The sequence below is a fragment of the Diabrotica virgifera genome, chromosome 10, assembly GCF_917563875.1.
Source record: "Diabrotica virgifera virgifera chromosome 10, PGI_DIABVI_V3a".
NCBI lineage: Eukaryota > Metazoa > Arthropoda > Insecta > Coleoptera > Chrysomelidae > Diabrotica > Diabrotica virgifera.
In genome coordinates, this window is record NC_065452.1 from 21,854,701 (window position 1) to 21,876,082 (window position 21,382).

General features: G+C 33.7%; 1 protein-coding gene across 1 annotated transcript in view; it reads left to right on the top strand.

Annotated features, from left to right (window-relative positions):
* The window catches only part of LOC114338335 (protein trachealess), a 192,002-nt gene that overhangs the window by 91,921 nt on the left and 78,699 nt on the right, over positions 1-21,382 (top strand). Inside the window, exons 3-4 of the mRNA XM_050641585.1 lie at positions 1,972-2,045; positions 2,147-2,236. Coding sequence (XP_050497542.1) covers positions 1,972-2,045; positions 2,147-2,236 — 164 coding nt within the window. The remainder of the gene's footprint in view (positions 1-1,971; positions 2,046-2,146; positions 2,237-21,382) is intronic.

The following is a 21,382-nucleotide window of genomic DNA, read 5'->3' on the forward strand; positions in this document are numbered from 1 at the left end:
GTACCAATTTTCGTTTTTCTAAATAGAAGCGTTTTGGAGGTATTTAAAAAAAAAACCTAATTAATAGTCACCATCTTGAAAGAGCTCTAGTTCCCTTAGACGTCTGCGACAGGAGTGTTTTATAAAATTCTTCTGTCACAGTGACAGTTGTTATACTCCTCCGATACGTCTAGAGGTTGGGAACTATGTTAGGTAATGTTAATGTATACGTTTATATCGATCATTTCCACCTATTTTCATCTCTTTTTACTTCACGATGTATAGTGTTTTCCACCTTTTGCGTTATTTTGCCGGTTATTAGTGCGCTCATCACTGTATATGTTTTTCAGCTTATTACTTTACATTACATTAGTACATTACTTTCTCTGTAAATATGTGAGGGCGAATTAACATAATATATGAATCCCATAATATATACATATAAAAACTTTTTTTCTCTGAATTAGGTAATTAATCTTCCAGAGGTAACTTTTCCGGTGTTTTACCGGTTATTAATTTAAAAAGAAGAAACCGGTTATAACCGGAACAAAAACCGGAAAAACCGATTATTGTGAAGTAAAAAACCGGTTTTAGGTTATAACCGGTAGGTTTTTCCCATCCCTAGCTTCGACAACCTCGTCTCTCGCTATCCCCCGGTATTACATTCTGATTTGAGATCTTGCAGCCTCGGTCTCTTTTCTGCTGTTCTTCATTTAGAAAGTTTCTAAAGTAGGGAAGAGTTGGACAAAACCGGGTACCACTCCAAAAACCGGCTGTATCTTTTGTTATACGAGAGTAGCAAATGTTTGCTGCAGATTGAAATATTCCCAAATGACTTAAGTTTGATATGCCAATGTCAATTTTTAAAAATATTCTTAGATTTTTAATTTTTTTATTTTTATGATAATATTGCAAAATACCCGGTTTTGTCCAAACGGTATGATAAAACCGGGTAGTAATTTAATTACCATGTAAAAAGACTAATGGGCAAAAAATAAAATATTTATTAAAAGTATGTGAACAAAAATCGAAAATCTATGAACAGAAGTCACAAATAAATACTTCATCTACATCATCATAGGCACTACAGGCGTCATAAGCCCATTTGGTGCAAGACACACATTTTATCCAGCCTTCCTTTGCATTATAATTTGAAAATAGTTAATTGTAATATAGACACGCATCGTCATTATTATCTTCTTCCTCAAAACTCTCCAAAATTTTGTTTTTGGTGCAGCCCTTTTTACCACGTTTTCCTTTTTTTTTGTCCAGTTAATTTCATTTTAATTTTTTACGACTGGAGATTTTTTTAAATTTTTCCTACTAGCTTGTTCAAGAGAAGAAGCCACATGTTGTAGTTAACTAAAAGCAAAAAAAACACTGCAGAAACTGGAAGTAACAACGGGTCTGATAAAATCGGGTACCTGGTTTTATCGATTTTTGGACTACCCGGTTTTGTCAAACTCGTAAACAAGACATTAAATGTTATTTAAATTTTTAAGTTATGAAATAATATTCAAAATTTTTGGCCAAATTAAGGATAATATACTAGGTTACATGTATTAAATTTTGAAATTACCATTAGTTATTTATTAGAGGAGAAAACAGCTATAAACTTACCTTAAAAATCGAGTTTCCTGCATTAAAAAATAGGTGAGGTCTTACTGCTCCGGCACAGATTACTCAAATGAGGTAGAAATGAATACACACGACTGTTGGTGGTAAAGGGACACTAATTTTAACATTGTCTAATAGATAGCAGCAGACAGTTAGAAGAATTAAGGGGTACCCGGTTTTATCAACCTACCCGGTTTTGTCCAACTCTCCCCTACTCATACCTGTACTCATACTTTGCGAGAGTTGTATACTCATACAACCCTGTAGATACTCATACGTTGAGAATATGTATCAGTTATTTATTGAGGATATTTCACTAAACTATTGAAAATGTCTTAATCTGCAAATGTTATAGCCTTTTTTTGTTTGTTTCAGCGGGAAGAAGCAGAACGCAGGGTGGTTTAGCTATGGAAATATTTGAACAACATCAAGGGACACATATATTACAGGTAATAATAAATACTATATAAGTTGAAAACCATGCAAAACTTGCTCAACAGAACTAACTGATTTTGTCCATTTTAATAATACTTATTCTTCTCTATTTCAGTCCTTAGATGGGTTCGCTTTGGCTGTGGCTTCTGACGGTCGATTTTTGTACATTTCAGAAACAGTATCAATTTACTTAGGACTTTCACAGGTAAATTAATTTTTTTTATTAACATTTAAGATTTTTTACAATCTGCTTTACAATGAAAACAATAAGTAAAATTGTTTGTCTTTACAATGACTGAGTGATGTAAGGTCCAGTGACCAAAGCATCACGATACACATTAGCTTGTTTACTGGTGAGATGCGCACATACACTGATACGCGAGCACGAAAACTACAACCAGCACAGAACACACTGGCTGGACGCTGTTGAAAGCGTAGCTTCCTCTGCTGTTGGCTCTGTCAGGATCGGTTAGGTAGGTCCAAGGGATCATATCGCTTCAATCTCCTCGTTTGTTGGTTGTTGAGAAGATTGTGTGCCAGGGTGTTAGGATGCACCCGCAACCTATTTTGATATTGTTCAGAAGATTTTTTGCACTCTTCAGAGACCTGAAGGTCTGTATGTATTGCGTCATTCTGGATATACCAAGGGGCATTAGCGATTGTTCTTAGAGTTTTGGATTGAAATCTTTGTATTTTCATAATATTAGATTTGCTAGCTGATCCCCAGAGCTGCGAACCATATTTCCAAATAGGTTTTATTAAATAAGTTAAATTTAAATAGGAAAAACATTTTAATACAAATCACATAAAAGAACTAATCTTATTTTTCTTTAGTTGTTGCTAGTTTACTTTGTCTCCTAGTTTACTCTTTCTGTTATACCTTTGTTTGAAATCTCTATGACATTGTCTGTCCCATAGTGTTCCCCGTGATATTCTGATTATTTTGTTTTACTTCTTCTTCTTTCTCAGATTTTCTCTTTTCATGAGTCACTGTTCCTTACTTTTCTTCGTCACTCATTTGAACCTTTTTTGAGACTGTAGTTATCCCGGATATTTCCTCGATCAATTCGTCCTGATCCTGTCTCTTCAAGTCTTACACAACATCCACCGTAACATTTTCATTTCAGCTACCTCCATCTTCTTTTCCTGAACCCTCTGTATATGTCACACTTCACCGCCGTACACCAACGTAGATCTCACCACACTCTTGTATATATTTTTTGTTTTCAGTCCTTTCCCGATTTTTCGATCACAGAGTATCCCGCTCATTGGATTCCAGTTAACCCATGTGTTCCCATGATATTTTTGTTCTAAATAATATTGATTTCAATGTATATTTTTGCTTGTTATATGTAAATATAACCTGTAAATATGTTTTTATGAAGTTGACATAAAAGAAATTCGACTTTAGAATATGTACTCATATGGGTACAACGGGAACATAGTGACGTTGCCTCATCTATTGACAGATCTTTGTGAAATATTCCCCACTGCAAAAAGTTTTTGTTTAGTTTTTCCATTAGTTGTCGTAATTTATAAATATTTTATCGTTTTTGTTCAGCGTTTCATTATTGGACAAATAGAAATATTTTTTATACATATCATGATACCTGTTACGATACATACAGTTCTTGACCAGTAGAATGCTTAGATGTTCATCTGCAGACCAATATTATTTTTCTCCTGGTAACGGGCGATAACCGGTAAATAGTAAAAACCGTAAACATATTTTGATCTCATTGTTTGTAACCCTGTAATTATACAATAATCAACTATTGTAATCATTTGGATTTTTAATTTAATTTCTTAATTCAATATTTTTATACCAATTACAACAGAAGTTTTCACTTCGATGTTAGTTTTTTTTTTCGACGGTTTTTCTCTTATGGAGCAAATGAGTCTACAGTCTAGTTTACACTCTACATGATCAAAAAATATTTTTTAGACCTATAAAGCAACACTAGACCGCGATATTATATTCCATTTATTTGTTCATGTTTTATCGGTTTTGTAGACAAAACTCTCAATAATACAAATCTGAAGCCTTGTTATACATTAGCAATTTTGATGGTAATTTTTTTGGTTATGTGAAGTTATTCAGGTTTTTTCAATTAATATTAGTGAAAGAATAGTGAGTAAAATCTTCAGATGCAACATTGTTTCTAATTTATTGGTAAATGCACAAATGTCTATTATGTTACTGTGGTTTTACCTTACATTTTTAACCAGTTGAATTTCGTTTGTGTATTTCTTCCGATTACATCTTCCACCTTCGTCTTGCTTCGCACGACCTCCTTTCGTATATGTTCTCTTAGAGAGAATATAATCTAATCAAATAAAAATATAATGAATAATGTTAAAGAAAAAGATATTCAAATAACGTAAATGACTAAGACAATTATTAGACAGGAAGATGCCTATGAAAACAGTGTACCTACACATAAAACTCAGACGAAAAATAGTTATATGTAAAAGCCATAACTATAGATGATTATCACATCGTATAATAATCAGAAAAGACAGTTCAAAACACAAAAATGGCGTAACAATAATTCTGACGAAGGAAACAGATAAAACTGTAAAAAACGTCGTCCTCTTCCCCGACAGAATACTAATGTTACAAATGCAAATAAAATGTGAATGTATTACAAGCGTATGCCTCCACACAATAATATGAAGAAGAAGATATTAAAAAATTCTATCATGATTTAGAAAAAGTATTAAAGACAATGAAACACGAGCTTAATATTGTCATGGTAGATTTTACAGAATCTATGTACAGATATGTCAACAGATTACAATATTTTGGTAGGGAAAATATGACTGCGATTGAAAAGGGTTACAAGGGCAAATAAGAAAAGAGTTAGGTACTATCGATAGAGAAAAGATGGCAAATGATACTATAAAACTATAAATAACCAGGGTGCTAGAACACAAAAATAAAAACATCATGCAAGCGGGAAATTACTGAGGATAACTGGACAAGAATCAAGGGTATATTGTATATTAAAGATCGTTCAGGAATTAAAATTAAATGTAAGAAAAATAATAGTAGTGAAAAACAAGGCTGGTTAACAAAGAAATACTAGGATTCATGGAAAAAGAAGAGGAGTCAGGAATAAGGATAAAAACGAATACAATAGGATCCATGCAATAATCATTTCTGTCTGATAAGACATGCGAAAATACAGTTTCATAGAAAAGAATATAATCAAATTGATTACTATGAAAAGAAACACCATACACTCCTCCTGCAAAAGAAATTATATGGGAAAATTCTGCTGAAAAAACCTCTGTGTGGTCTTTTCAACAGAATTTATAAAACTAGGATACTGCTAACTTATCACAGTACCAAATAAACATCGCGCAAAGATATGCAGTGATTATCAGCCAAATAGTCTGCTGGGTCCCGTTTGGATGATAGTCCTGCGAGTAATACGTAGAATATACAGGACATTAGAGACACAAAAATATAATTCAAAATGTATACATATGCGCAACTTCTTCTGAACAGGCTTTTGACAAGGTCCGACATAACAAAATGCTTGAAATATTGAAAATAACTGGTTTGGACGATAAAGATTTACGAATAAAAATTAATGTATCAAAAAATACTTTTATAAGCTAGTTGAATTAAGTCTAAATTATCTTTTACACTTTGTGGTATGTTGTCGTGGTATCCACTATTTTTCCAATATTTATTATCTTCCTCGTCTTTATGGTCTTCCTCGTTTTTTCTTCTTTGGGGGTTGCCACATCATAGTTTTTTTAGGAAATCTTTCGTCATCCATTCGGCTCACATGCCCATACCATATGAGCTGTTTTCTCTCAATATCCTCAAATATAGTGCCGTCTATACCCATTTGTTGTTTTATCACTGCATTCCTTATTCTTTTGGCTCTTGATATTCTCATCGATCTTCTGATGGCATCCATTTCCGTGGCTCGACCTTTTTCTAATATTTCTCGGTTATTCTCCATGTCTCGGCTCCATACAGTAAGCTGGTTTTAACCATTGTCTCATATATGTTCCATAACTCTTCGTGCTTGTATGATTCGATGTTCTATTTCTCATTCGTCTTTTCCACTACGGTCGAAGATGACGCCCAAGTATTTATATTCATCACATGGTTTTATTTTTTGATTGTCGTCGATATCGAGTTGTTCTGCTTCGGCGCCAATTGAGAGGTATTTTCTGTTTTATAAATTGATATTTAATCCCCATTTCTGGTATTTTTCAATTAGTTTTCTAGACATATATTCCATATCGTCTTTGTCTTTGTCATTTGAGATCACCACCTGATCATCTGTAAACTGTAAAGTATATATGCAATCCTGATCGTTCAATTGTATACCCATTCGTTTGACATTCCGTTTCCATTGTTTCAGATCTGCAGAGATATAAATCTTAAACAGGGTCGGAGAGATACAACATCCCTGTCTGAGACCCTTAGTAACTGCAGATTTTTCAGCTAATAGGTTTCCGAATTTAATTTGGGAGTTTGAACCATAATATAGATCTTTGAGAGCACTAACCAAAGTTTGATGTATGTTTTATGTATCCAGGACGTCTCATAGTTTACTTAGGGGACTGTGTCCTATATGCCTTCTCAAGATCTACAATACAAAAGTCATATGTAACTCTCTATTTGTCACAACTTATTTCTTTATAATTTGTTTAAGACAAAAGATGTTATCTGTACATGAGCGACTTGCTCTAAATCCTCCTTGTTCTTCGTCTTCAGACGATTGATTATAATATTCCTCTATCAGATCCCACAAATGTCATACCGACAGATTACATAAATGCCACAAAGAAATAGCTTTAGAACAAGTGAAGACAGCAGACAGAGCCGCAGGTTGCCTGAACGAAACAATATGGAGAAAGAAATAAAAGTCAGAATTTACAAAACAGTTGTTATCAGGCCAATAATGACATACGCGGCAGAAACACGACCTGACACAGAGAGGACAAAAATAATGCTAGAAAGAGTAGAGATGAAAATCCTTAGAAAAATCGATGATAAGGCACTATGGGACAGACCTAAAAGTCAAGATATACGATGGAGATGCAAGGTGGAGAACATTAATGGCTGGGTAAGAAACAAAAGAGTAGAACGGAATGACCACATAAACCGAATACAGCAAATAGAGTAGTAAGGACGACTAAAGACGGTTCTCGAATAGGAAGACGGTCAGTGGTAAGACCGTGAAACGATGGAACAATAAGTTACTGGAAGCGCATTGAAAAAACAGTCAAAAGACTAAAATGGAATGACCACATAAACCGAATACAGCAAATAGAGTAGTAAGGACGACTAAAGATGATTCTAGAATAGGAAGACGATCAGTGGTAAGACCATGAAAGCATGAAACGATGGAACAATAAGTTACAACAGACATTGTTATGTCTACACAAACAGATGAAGAAGAAACAGAAGAACACGTACCGTAAATATTTCAACATGTCTTTATTTTCAAAGCTTGATCTGTTTATTGTTATATCTGTCAATTGTATTTTCTATTTTTGAAAATACTAGTTAATTGGTCAAACCATCACATAATCTATGATTCTGTGATAATTTCAATTTTGGATTGGAATCAAATCTTGTTTTCCTATTGTCAACATTGTTTTTCTCTTACACCATTTTTGTACTGAAAACTGTTACTTTTTTAAAACCAATATTCATTCTGGAATAAGAATGATTGTTATATCTATTTAAACAAATCTGCATACATAATTGATTTTGGAAAGTGTACTATTATAAGTACTATTAACTTTTATTCATTAGAGAAACCCATCGCTGAACATCATATGGAAAGTACACCTAAATTCTTTAATAGTAATCAGTGTGTAATTCTAACTTAGTATGCGTCGCCAAATCATCACGAAAGTTGGATAAAATAATAAGGATTCAATGTGAGTACGGTTAAGAAATCGTTTCGTACAAATCCGATACAGTTACATAACCTCAAAAAATACATCGCGAGTCGCAAGGCTTATTTCTCAGTTACCAAAATATTTTGGGAATATACAACGTGAATTTGGAGCTTATGTAGGTCAATGTACTTTAAAGCAGTTGTTCAAATTGGTAAATAATTTTGAAATATATACGAAATACTGGATATTAGCGACTGTCGATATCAACAAACAAGTGGTTAATTAGGATTGCAGTCAGAAGGTTGGTCAGGATATCAAAGAAACACTCTTTTGACTTTTTGTCTAGCTTTCGAGATTGTTTGATCCCTTTTCAAGAATGTAATATAAAACAAAAATGTAAGTATTAATAATTAATATTACAATATTAATATTAAAATATTACATTCATTGCATTAGTAAACCTACTAGTCGTTGAGATTATTAAAATGAAGCTTGATGGTACTCAACATTTCAAAGTAACACAATTATTAAAAACAGAAGAAAAAGGACACAATACATTTTTAAAATCTTTAATTAATTAGCAGGAGTGAGCACAATAATTATTCTGCCATGTTTATCTATTAGTAATGTATGTCAAAACCCTGACACATAGAGAACAGAGAGAAGAAACAATCAAATTAAAAAATAATTAGGTGTTGTCTGCAAAGTCAACCTACTCCTTCCATCATAAAATTTTGTTAAAGTAGATTAAATTACTCTTGGTATGATAAAACAACCATCCAACGATTTTTTGTTGTAATCTAGTAACACTGCATAAAATTATCAACGATTTGCCAGCAAGCAATTTTACGCGTAAATGAATCAATTTCTTGAATTTCCGACTCTCTTTTGACTTGAATCGCTCCCGTATCAAGTTATTTTTATATGGAATTCATTGTATTTTTATTGTGTTATCTAAATTGTCAACTAACATTTCTATCTGGACAAAAAGTATATCTACTAAATAAAAAATTATTTTTCAAACTCTTTTAAGATACATCACCCAATATCAGACCACAAAATTTTGCTTGGAAAATTTTTGATCAAAATACCACAAAACAAGAAAAATCCACCCAAGTACTTCGAAAAACTAAACATAGAGTCTCTAGAGAATCAACACGCAAAATGGCTGTATAAAAAACGTCTAGACAGCGGTTCTCAACCATTTTGAGTGATGTACCACCTACAGTTATTTTTATTATTTTTGGTACCACCTATATTTTTAAATTGTATTACCAATACTTACTAACTACCACTATTTTAATTTTTTCTGTGTTTTGTGTACCACTGCCAATAATGATATGTACCACCAGTGGTACATGTACCACAGATTGAGAACCTATGGTCTAGAACAAAGATTTGAGATAAACCCAGTAACAACAGGTGAAGGAGTAAATGATGCATACGCAAAAATAGAATATAATATATTACAAGCCGCAAAGGAAAGCATAGGAGTCAGAAAAATTAACTTGAATGCAACAAAAATATCAAACCCTTGCTCGATACTGAAATAAGAGATCTAGCGTATGAGAAGATGAAAGCATACCTACAATACTGCACTTACAAAACACCAAACAATTATTAACAATACAGAGATACAATAAATTACATCAATTCTAAGATAAGACATATAAAAAGAGAATATTGGACACGCTTTACCAAAGAAATGGAACACGATTTGTATGGGGGTGCAAAGAAAAGTTTGGAAAATACTAAAAAGTAGGAAAAAACCCATTAACGAATATAGAAGTTTAAATAAAATAGAAGCAGAACAATAGACCGCCTATATAGAAGAACTGTATAATGACGATACTATAATACCTGAAGAAGAGGAAGAAACAGGAAATGAAGACGAATCCAACATAGACATAGAACTAGAAATCACAAAAGAAGAAATAAGGAATAACATACGTAAATTAAAAAAACAGAAAAGCCCCAGGACCCGATGGCATACCAAATGAACTAAAATACGGAGGAGAAACCTTAATCTAAAACATAGAGATTCTCTTTCAAGAAATAATATGTAGCCAGCGTGTACCAGACCAGTGGAGGACGAGTATAACAATACCTTTACACAAGAGAGGAAAGACCCTAGCAACTACCGTACATCACCTTGCTGAGCACAACTCTTTAACTTTTAACAAAAATACTTGCCAATAAAATAAATGAAGAATACACAATTAGTGAGGAACAACAAGGTTTTCGGAAAAATAGCTCCACAATAGACGCCATATTCATAGCCAGACAAATTGCTGAGAAAGCACTGGAATATAATAAACCTGCATTTATGTGCTTTATAGATCTGACTAAAGCCTTCGATTTTGTAAGATTGGAAGATGTGCTAAGATTGCTAAAGGAGAAAAATCAGCCCAACAAGATGATAAGGATAATTAAAGCCATTAATACGACGAACAAAACCAGAATAAAAGTCGAGAATGAACTAACAACGGAAGTAGAAATCAACTCTGGAATAAGACAAGGGGATAGCTTGAGCAAATTGCTTTTTAATTTAGTAAAGGACAAAATCATAGAACACATTAAAGGTACTGGAAAAGGATATAAGATGGCAGAAAAGCTAATAAAAATCCTCTGTTATGCTGACGACGCAATCTTAATCTCCGATAATAAAGGATAACCTACAGCGAATGGCACAAACTTTTAATACAGTGGCGAAGACCTACAACATGATAATATCAACAGCTAAGACAAAATCCCTGGTAGTGTCAAGGGAACCCATAAGATGCAAATTAGTAATTAACAACGAACTAATTGAACAAGTCTCCGAGATTCGAATATCTGGGAGTCGAAATATGTAGTTATGAAGATGTTAAAGAGACCGTCCGAAAGCAAGCAAATAAAGCTAATTAGGTGTCAGGATGTCTGAGGATGTCATCTGGAGAAACAAAGATATAAGGCTGGAAGGGAAAGTACGCATGTACAAATCATGTTGTAAGACCGATCATGACGTACGCGATAGAAACAAGAAGTGACAAAGCAGAAACCAAGAGGATACTGAGAACATCATAAATGAGAACGTTGAGGTCAATAACTGGGAAAACACTGAGAGACAGAATACCGAACGACAGAATAAGAGATCTCTGTAACATACAAGATATAGTACGGTGGGGAAGACAGAGAAGACGAGAGTGGAATCAGCATGTGACGAGATTGGACAGAGAGAGAATAGCCCGTATAGCCAGGGATTCGAAGCCAACAGGCAAGAGACCAATAGGAAGGCCCTTTTAAAGGTGGCGAGATAGCTGGCAGTCAACATCACAGCTACGAATACAAGCTCAAAATCGGTTAAGAACAGACCAAGAGGCCTAATATAAGAAGAAGAAAAGAAGAAGAAGAAGAAGAAGAAGAAGAAGAAGACGAAGAAGAAGAAGAATAAGAAACTCTTACAAACTAGTTTGACAAACAGTTTGAATTTTCAAACCTGTAACCATTGACCAGTTTAAATTATTTTTCAGAAGGATTGTTTGACTTAAAATTAAGTCAAACTCAAGTCAATTTCAAACATTCAAGTCAAACTTGTGCAACTCTAACAACGACTTTAATTCTAACTTTGCGCAAGAACAGCCGGACTTTTTTGTTTTATGATCTGCAGATAGTAATAAGTGAATTATCGAACATCTTATAAAAGAAATTGAACGCACGGTCTTATGTTGTCCTTTTCATCGTGAAAATCCCTGAAAAAATTCATTTTAGATCTGGTAGTTTCTCGACATGTACGGTATACATTTTATCCGCTCACCGCCTCCCGAAGCAGCAACCGCCTCGTTGGAGAATGCTCCTCACGTACTCCTCTGCAGCAGCGTGCCTGCCATTCATAATAGGACTGGCGGGGCCCATAATCAATAGAGTATTTGCAACTGCAGGGAAAATGGCCGACCTTAGAAGAATACGCACATGTTATCACCTACGAGAAATACCTGACGACTTAGTTCATATTTTCATAAATTTTCCCAAAAGCTCCGAATTATTGACAACTTCTCTCTACTTCCAACCAAATCACAGCTGATATGATCTCTTCCCATCAATATCTTATCTTTATTTTGAACAAGTGCAACCGATACTAAAGTGTATATTTTTTAAAATATTTATTTGCGAAATATTATAGGAAAATTATATTCATTATAAACATAGTTTCAAAAGTTATGCATCACCTAAAGTTATGCTCATTTTCATAGTTGATTTTTTCGTGAACAGATTAACGGATTCCGCTATTTTTTTTGTTATTTTAGATTTTTTTTTAATTTACACAATTGGGCAATGGTTTACTCAAACTTTTTTTGTACTTATACTGGGTGGACGAAAAGAAATATTTTTCTTATGTTAAATTTGAGACACTCTGTTGGGAGGAAAAGGTATAAGTGTGAACATACATCGAAATCGTATTGTCTTATGTTTTGTGAACATTTTTTTTTAATGTCTAATGTCTCTGATATCTTTATAAATAAATACAATAGACAGTTTTATTCTTAAACATGTGTTTTAACTGAAACAAAGTTTCAGACACAGAAACACCCTGTAGGGAGGAAATGGTACAAAGGGACATCGAAATTATGTTGTAGTCTCATATTTTGCGAACATTTTATTTTTCTAGTTTCTCTGATATCTTTAATAACAAAGAAACTAGACGGTTTTACTCTTTAATATGTGTTTTAACTGACGACATGCGATACGTGAGGAGGCCATGTCTTATCATACACTAAGATGAAATTATTTCCTATATTATAGTGCGAAAGGAACAAAGTGATCAAAGAAAGAAAATCTGTGCAATGTCTCTCTCGCTATTTTTTAAGGAGCCTCCAGGTAGACACCAAATCCGTACTTACTATCAAGGAAATTCTACCCAAAAACATCATAGAGCCTCCATTAAACAATCTCGTCTCTTTTATGTTGCGCTGTGCGTACCGCTCACTTCCTTGACAAAGAACTCTTAAGGTGTCGACCAGAATTGTTAACGCTATATACCTTTGTGTTTTTAAAGTTTTGTTAACTGGTTTTTTTATTGTTAATTTAGTTTTGTTTCAGTTTAAACGCGTCATGTTAAAGAATAAAATCGTCTATTTTCTTTATTTCTAAAGATATCAGGGATGTTTAAAAAGCAAAATATTCACAAACATTAGGCTATATTATATGTATACCCTACTTATACCTTTTCCTTCCATCAGGTTGTCCCAAACTTATAATAAGAAAAACATTTCTTTTCTTCAACCCGGTATAAGTTGAAAAAAGAAGTTTGAGTAAACCTTTTCCCAACTGTGTAAATACCAAAGAAAAATCTAAAATAGTAAAAAAAAATTAGCGGAATCCTGTAATCTGTTCACGAAAAAATAAACTATGAAAATGAGCATAATTTCAAGTGATGCATAACTTTTGAAACTAAGTATATGTATTATGCCGCGTCCGCATTGGTAAATTTTTCGTGCGTCGTCGCAAGAATTTGCGTTGCAAGAATTTGCGTCGCAAATTTTTACCAGTGAGGACGCGGTGCTCTACCAGCAAAAATTTATTTATCGTTCGTTGTGCGTACCTGCTGAGTTTCTGTGAAGTAAATCACAAATCATTTGATCCTCTCTCAAACCCCGACAACCGATGGAGCGTGTGCGTTGTGTGCGTCGAAAAATCTTGCGTCCGATTTATGCGACGAACACGTCCACATTAGCACAATTTACTTCGAGCACGCAAATATTTGCGACGAACAGCTCGTTCGACGCAAATTTTTACCAATGTGGACGCGGTATTTACGAAACTTTATAAAATATACATTTTATAGCCAGAAATTTACGACTCATTTAGTGTTCGTTGAGTTAGAGAAGACCTATGACACAGTACCCTTAAAAAGATTGTTTAAAATATTTACGAAGGCAGGCTTAAGTAATACATATACATCAAAGCTATAGGGAAAATGTAAAGAAATGCAAAAAACGCCGCTTAAAAGGAGAATAAAATTTCAGACGCATTTCCTCTGGCAAAAGGTTTAAGAAAATGATGAGCTTTATCCCCAACTCTATGGAAAATCTATATTCATTAAGCATTAAATAACTGGAGGAGAAAATGCACAGGAATAGGAATAGAACTTGGAACTTAGAATACGAACAAAAATGACAATCTACAAGTCGGTTGTAGAACCAATTTTGAAGTACGGATCTGAAAATCTGAATGTTAGCAAATGCCGATTAAAGAGAAGAATAAACTGGAAGTAGTAGAGATGTACTATCTAAGAAGGGCGTGTCGGATATCCAGACTTGATCACATCCCAAATGAAGAAATAAGAAGACAAACATTAATGATTTACAGGCATGTAATGCGAATGAAAGGTGAACGATAGCCATAACTGGCCTTAAACTATGTTCCATGGAATAGAAGAAGGAAAGGAGGATCAGCATTAGAATGGAGAGAAAGAATCAGAGGAATATTGAAGGATTGAGCCATAAATGAGGAGGTATTATATACATATACGAGAAAGTTCTCAAAGTTATCCGACCTTCACAAATTGAAGAGTCTCAGATGCGGAATCCACCAATTTAATAAAATTAAAATGGTAAATAATAATTTAAATCTGAGACTTTTCGTGTTGAAAGTTCTTTCTGGTACATCCTTAATCTGCGACTTTAACAATTTGTAAGACCGCAGACGACGAATGTAGAAAACAAAATGGATTCCTTGCAATCACATTTCGTTTTCATTCGCAGGGCCCCCGCTACCATATGTGCAAAGTGTGTAATGCACACGGGCACCATCCTTTAGGGGCGCCAAAACAAAGGGTCAAAAATTGCAAAAATATTTACAAAAAAATCAAAAAGCAAAAATTAATTTTAAAACAAAAGTGAGAAATTAAATATGTAGTTCAGTTTTACTTTGTTTGGATGGCATTATTAGTCTCTCTATAGATATAAAATAAAAAATCCGGCTATAAAAATAACAAACACCCATTCTGTAGATACAAATAAAATAAAAGTTTTACTAACTATACCCTGATTTCGTGGAAAAATTCCAGACATAGTGCAATAGTGTGTGGGCGGTAATTCTATCTCATCGATAAGCGAACGATTATGTGGCGCTCAAATGATAATTCGACAAGATTTAAAAATCGCATACCTATCAAATAACTAATTAGACCGAGCTGTATCGTCGCCCCCGTTAGCTAAATTATTCCGATTCGATTTTTTGCACAAACTTACTCAAAAAGAGGTCCTTATAATAAATCCACATAACGTTGAAAAGTTGTTAAAACGAATTCACAAAAATAATGTTTTCATTTCGAACAATTTTTTTAGATCACTTGGGTCATTCTGAGTAAAAAAGGTCTCTTGTCATTTTTCACTAAAATTGATTGTTGTCGAGTTATACGCCATTTTAAATTTTAAAAATGCTAAAATGGCCATTTTCAAGGCTTAATAACTCGATTAAAAATTATAATTATGAAAGTCAAAAAGTGAATTATATAGTCAAATCAAAGTTTAAAACCCCTCCATGAAGATCCTGAAGAAATTTTTGTCATTATTTTATTACAAAGCTGTCGTTTTTAATTATTAACAATTAGCGCTATAGTCCAAGCTTTAATTATTTCGGTTAGATTTTTTTGCAAAAACTTACACAAAAAGACGTTCTTATAACAAATTCTGAGGGTTCCAGGCGGTACCTTGGTCGAAAACTTGTTTAAACATTTTTTTTTTAAACAAATTCACAAAAATAATTTTTTTACTTTGAATAATTTTTTTAGATAATTTGGGTCATTCTGAACAAAAAAGTTCTCTTCCAAGATCCCGCGTACCAATAAAGCTAAAAATTTGTTAATGGTTTAACGGTGTCTAGTCGGATAAACTTTGATGTATGGGAACACTGGAGTAGTGAAAGTTTAAAATGTGGAACAGGTTAAAAATTTGAAACGTCAGACTACGAAAACGTCACATGTATTTTGTCGGACAGAACTTCCAATTGATTTGTTACCCATTCATTAAATTCTCATGCAAAAATCAGAGACTGGTATTTATCACCAACTGGGCATTTTAATAAGTCCGACACGTAGAACATGTTAAATGATAGGAATTATGTTGGTGATAAATAGCAGTCTGATTTTTGCATGAGAGTTTAATGAAAGGGCAACAAATCAATCGGAAGTTTTGTCCGACAAAATACATGGGACGTTTTCATAGTCTGGCGTTCGAAATTTTTAACCTGTTCCACAATTAAAACATCCCCTGTTCCAGTGTTCCCTTACATCAAAGTTTGTCTGACCGTTAAGCTTTTAACAAATTTTCAGTTTGCTATTAATCAATTTTTTGTTGTCAAACATCAAGTTGTTCGAAATAATAATTTTTTTTTGTGAATTTGTTTAAAAAATTTGTTTAAACAATTTTTTGACTACAGCACCGCTTGGCATCCTGTGGCTTTGTTATAAGGGACCTCTTTTTGAGTAAGTTTGCAAAAATCGAATCGAAATAATTTCGCTAACGGGGGCGACGATACAGTCCCATCTAAATGGACAAAATTTGAAAATCGCGGTACTCTATGTTCGTCATCTACAAAAAGGTGGGATGTTGTGGGTGGGGTGAGAAAAATGTTTTTGGGTTAAGTTTAAACCCTTTAAGTGTGACAAGATGGTCCACCAGAATTTATTCAATAAAGCCCCTGAAACCTTATTCAATTAAGGTTTGCTATGGTGTTACTTGTACCTATTTTGCTTTATTTAAAGCACGTACCTACCTACCTTCAAAAAATAAATAAAAAATCATTATCAAAATGCCTTAAGGGGCGCCAAAATCCCTTTTTGCACACAGGCGCCAGTAGTTATTACGGGGGCCCTGTTTATTCGTCTAGGAAAAGGACAGAAGAGGAACTTTCTAGTACTCAAATCTGAGTAATGATAGGAAAGAAAATAGATGGTTTTGCTTGTTTTCGATTCAGAGGGTTGCACAATCGCTGGACAGCTGTTTCCACCGTTTCAGGTTTTTCAACAGCGCTAGCGTGCACTCATCTGAATCGAAAAGCAGATCAACCATCAATTTAAAGGGAATTTGAAAGATCATGCAAATTCCCATTGGGACGCGACACGATATAAAGACACAGATGATAAGATAATGCGCATAGTGGGCGGAGTCAATGACGACAGCAACAGAGTTATCTCGAATTCTTAATAGTATCGTTCGCGGTAACGATTCCGTACTTGTCCAGGACAACTTCGCATGCGCACTTTAAAAATCGCATGCGCACTTTAAAAAAAGAGAACGCTCTTTTTTAAAGTGCGCATGCGAAGTTGTCCTGGACAAGTACGGAATCGTTACCGCGAACGATACTTATGTAACTTTATGTATATTCTTTCGTGTCTTCAACGTCTATCGTGGTTTTCTTTAAATATTTTGAATTTATTGTATATTGTATAAGTTTGAGATATTTATTTATAATGTGGTTATTTTCGTTAAACATACGTTGTGCCGTTTTTGGATGTGGATCTGACCAGAGCCGCCGCTCTGTTTGGCCGCCCGCGTTCAATTCCAATTAAGCCGCCCCCTCTTTAACTATAACTATTTAGATTTACGTTTCATAAAGTCCCTTAGTTTTGTTACATACATAAGGGCGTGAAAACAGAAAAAGAATACTTCACAAATAATAACCATTTAATAATGGTAATTTGCAATACAATATTTTAAAACTATACATTAATATTCTTAAGAAACACTTACTACAAAACAAAAATGTAATTATTACATTCTTAAATAATACAAATTGTTACAAAATTATTTAAAGAATTGCTCGTTTTAAAAATACATTACAAAAAAGTACAAATTTTGATAATAATTATTAAAATTTAAAGAATAAAATAACTCATTATGTAATTATTTTATAATTAAAAAATGGTTTTAAGCAAAATGATTTAAAGGATAAAAAGAAACAGCTTTAAAATTTAATAATTTAATTTAAAATTTAAAGCTCCAATAAATGAACGTGAAATACGGCGATACCGTATAATTTTCAGGGTCAACTCCTAACTGCACGAAAATTTGGATTTAGGTGCTACTCATCCTCCACGTCAAAGTTGAACTTGTGCCTTTGGTTACTTTTACTTGGGGGGTGAAAGTCACTCCTTCTCGGGGGTGAAAAAAATATACTTTTTAAAATAAGTCCGGAAACAGATAAACTGACTAACTTTAAGCAACTTTTGTTCTATAGAGTTTTTTAACTTAGGTACTAGGTTATTTCGGAAGTACTAGCATTTGCGACCAAAAATGTTTACTTTTCAACAAAAAAAAAACACGTTTTCAGGCGGTTCTTCACAAATACTCAAAAAGTATTTTATCGAAAAATTATGCTTAGAAAAAATGTAGCATATAAAAAAAAACGAAAAATATATTCTTAGTCTATAGAACCAGTAAAAACAAATTTGTAGCTCATGAAAAAGACGCTCTTATCTTTCAAATTTCAAATCAAATATTTCAACGTGATATTACCAAAAAATGAAGCTCTTTCAGGGGAAAACCCATTAAAAATTTTTTAAAATGTTTACAAAAAGCTTTATTTTTATGTTTTATAAAAGTTATATATGGGTAGGAAAGACAAAGGAGCGAATTTTCTAACGTGGAAACAGACGAAACTCCATATTTACCAATTTCTGGACAATTGATCCAAAGGCAAGATTCTAAGAACGAAGCAGTTGTGGATGTTCAAGTTTTCAATGAGAGTCAGAATGAAAAAAACGTTAGTGACCTCAAGTATGATGGTTTAGATAATTTGGCTGACTATTTCTGCCATAAATTGAAGGACTCCAGTATTCAATCCGAAGATTTTTCAACGGATACGTGGGTTGATCATTTGAGTGAGGGAGGCTTATGTAAACCATCAGACAATTTTTTGTCATGTATTGAGTAACTGGAGACAATTTTTTGTTTCACAAATGGTGATTCCATTTTGATAACTAAAAATTATTTAGAAAACCTTATATCCAAAAGTGTAACTGTAGACTGTTCTAATAAAGCGAAGAAGCTACTTTTTAGGTCTCGGATATACTTCCGAATTAAAGAATTAAACAAGTCTCTTAACAACCTGACATTTCGTAAAAGCAAAATTTTAAAAACTGCTACATAGTTGCTGTATGTATGTCTATTTCACAATCACAAAATTTGAATAAAGTGCATGGCATGAAAACTGTAAAACTTATTTTTGTCTTTTCCGAGCCTGTCACTTAAATCTGATTACCTATTATATTACCTATTTAAAAAGTAAACATTTTGTTATTTTAACAATCCATTAAATTTATGGTTTCAATTTTTGGGGTTTCTGTTCCCCTTGGTAAAGATTATATTTTCTAATGTGTAGGCCAATAATCAATTTTTGCCAACTAACTAAATATAATAATTTTATTAGATATCGATTATATGAATATTTTTATTTTCCGGATCCCAATATAATCGAGACTGGGAACTTTACAAATAACTGAAAATCTATTTAAATGAAAGGAAATAGTTTAATTATTTTCCTCTAAACTATAAAAATCACTTAGTTTCTTCTAATCATAATTCATTCATTTTTACTATTCTCAAATTTCATTCGCGTTCGTATTACGAACGCATGGACGGGATTATACTTAACTCTGTTGCTGACGTCATGCGCCAATCGCACGAGCTTCCGTAACTAGAATATCAGGGCCTGGCGACGCGATCCAGCGACATCTCTTAACAAATTGAAGAATCGCGTCCCAATGGGAATTTAAATGATCTTTCAAATTCCCCTTAAATTGATGGTTGAGCTGTTTTTCGATTCAGAGGAGTGCACGCTAGCGCTGTTGAAAAAGCCTGAAACGGTGGAAACAGTTGTCCAGCGATTGTGCAATCCTCTGAATCGAAAACAAGCAAAACAATCTATTTTCTTATCCGACCTTGTTGGTGTATGTGGTTATTGTCCGACAAAACATCATTATAGGCAATGTCGAAAGTGCCAACCTTATAATACTTAAGTTTGAGGATTAATTGAGGATATGCTAGTCAATTTATTGCCTAAACATACTGCATAATAATTTTATTAGTCAAAGCACGAGGTACACTATTGTTGTGCAATTGTTTTAGTTTACACCTCACTTTAATGCGGTCAATAAAAGGAATAAAAATAAAGCAAGAAAATGAAATGTCAGGTAGATAAACAAATCAATCTTGAGAGAATAACTGAACTTGTTTTCTTTCAACACTTCTACGGCCCTCTATTTTGCCTTGTAAGGATCAGTTGTAATATTTTATATCGATATCCCCTCAATATGTGTCCCCGATCAAACATTTTCCGGTATTTAACAGCCTTTAGCAGTTCTATATCTTTGTTGACCCTCCTTAGTACTTCTTCATTAGTTTTTATTGCTGTCCAAGGTATCTTCAGCATCCGTCTATGAATCCACATTTCCAATGCTTCAATTCTGTTAATGATCGATACTTTTAGCACTCACACTTCTGCACCATACAAAAGTACAGACCAAACATAGCACTATTTGTCTTAGTTCTAAACTGAGATGATTATTGCAAAGAAAATAATTCATTTTCAAAAGTGGTTTTAGTCATTGCTATTCTACATTTTATTTCTATGTCTGGATCTAGCTCCAGAATGCTGCTATAAAAGACAGAAACATACAGGGTAGAAAAGCCATATCCATGATGAACGGCATTTTGTGGGACCAAACAATATCTAAAGCGAACAAACATCTCATATAAAATACCGTACTTAAAAGTGTAATCACATATGGCAGTGAAGTTTGGCCACTGAAACAAAGAACAGAGAAAATGTTACTAGTAACAGAAATGGACTTCTGGAGAAGAGCAGCAAGCAAATCAAGAAGAGATCGGATACCAAATGAGACAATACGAGAAATGATAGGAGTCACACATACAATAATTGATGACATAAAAACAAAACAACTAATATGGTACGGTCATGTACAGAGAATGCCAGATGACAGGACCCTAAGCAGATTTTTGGTGGACACCACAAGGGGGAAGGAAAAGAGTAAGGCCGAGAAGACGCTGGAGGGAGGGAATTGAAAAATAACTAGAGGAAAGAGAAATCCCTCCAGGTCTATGGTTAAAGAGAAGAATGGCGGCTAGGAGTTGGAACAAGTCGGAGAACGATGTAAACCGATGGTAGTAGTATCACTTTCATCGACCGGTCAAGGTAGAATTTGCATTGTTAGAGCCTAATCACTGGCAACAAATTTGAAGCATTTAAAAAATGCCTATATAACGCTGAATTTAAACTTTCATATAACAAACGATCTCACGTCACGGGAAATGCTTACGAGAAGATGGCATTGGGTGGAATTTGTAACTAAAGCTGTGTAGTTTCAAAAAAAACGTAGCCAAAAACACTCCAAAAGAAGCAGTTTTAAACGTTTTAGGTCGTTTGAAATGTGTTTGTAGAGTTTAAATTCGGCTTTTTTGGGCATATT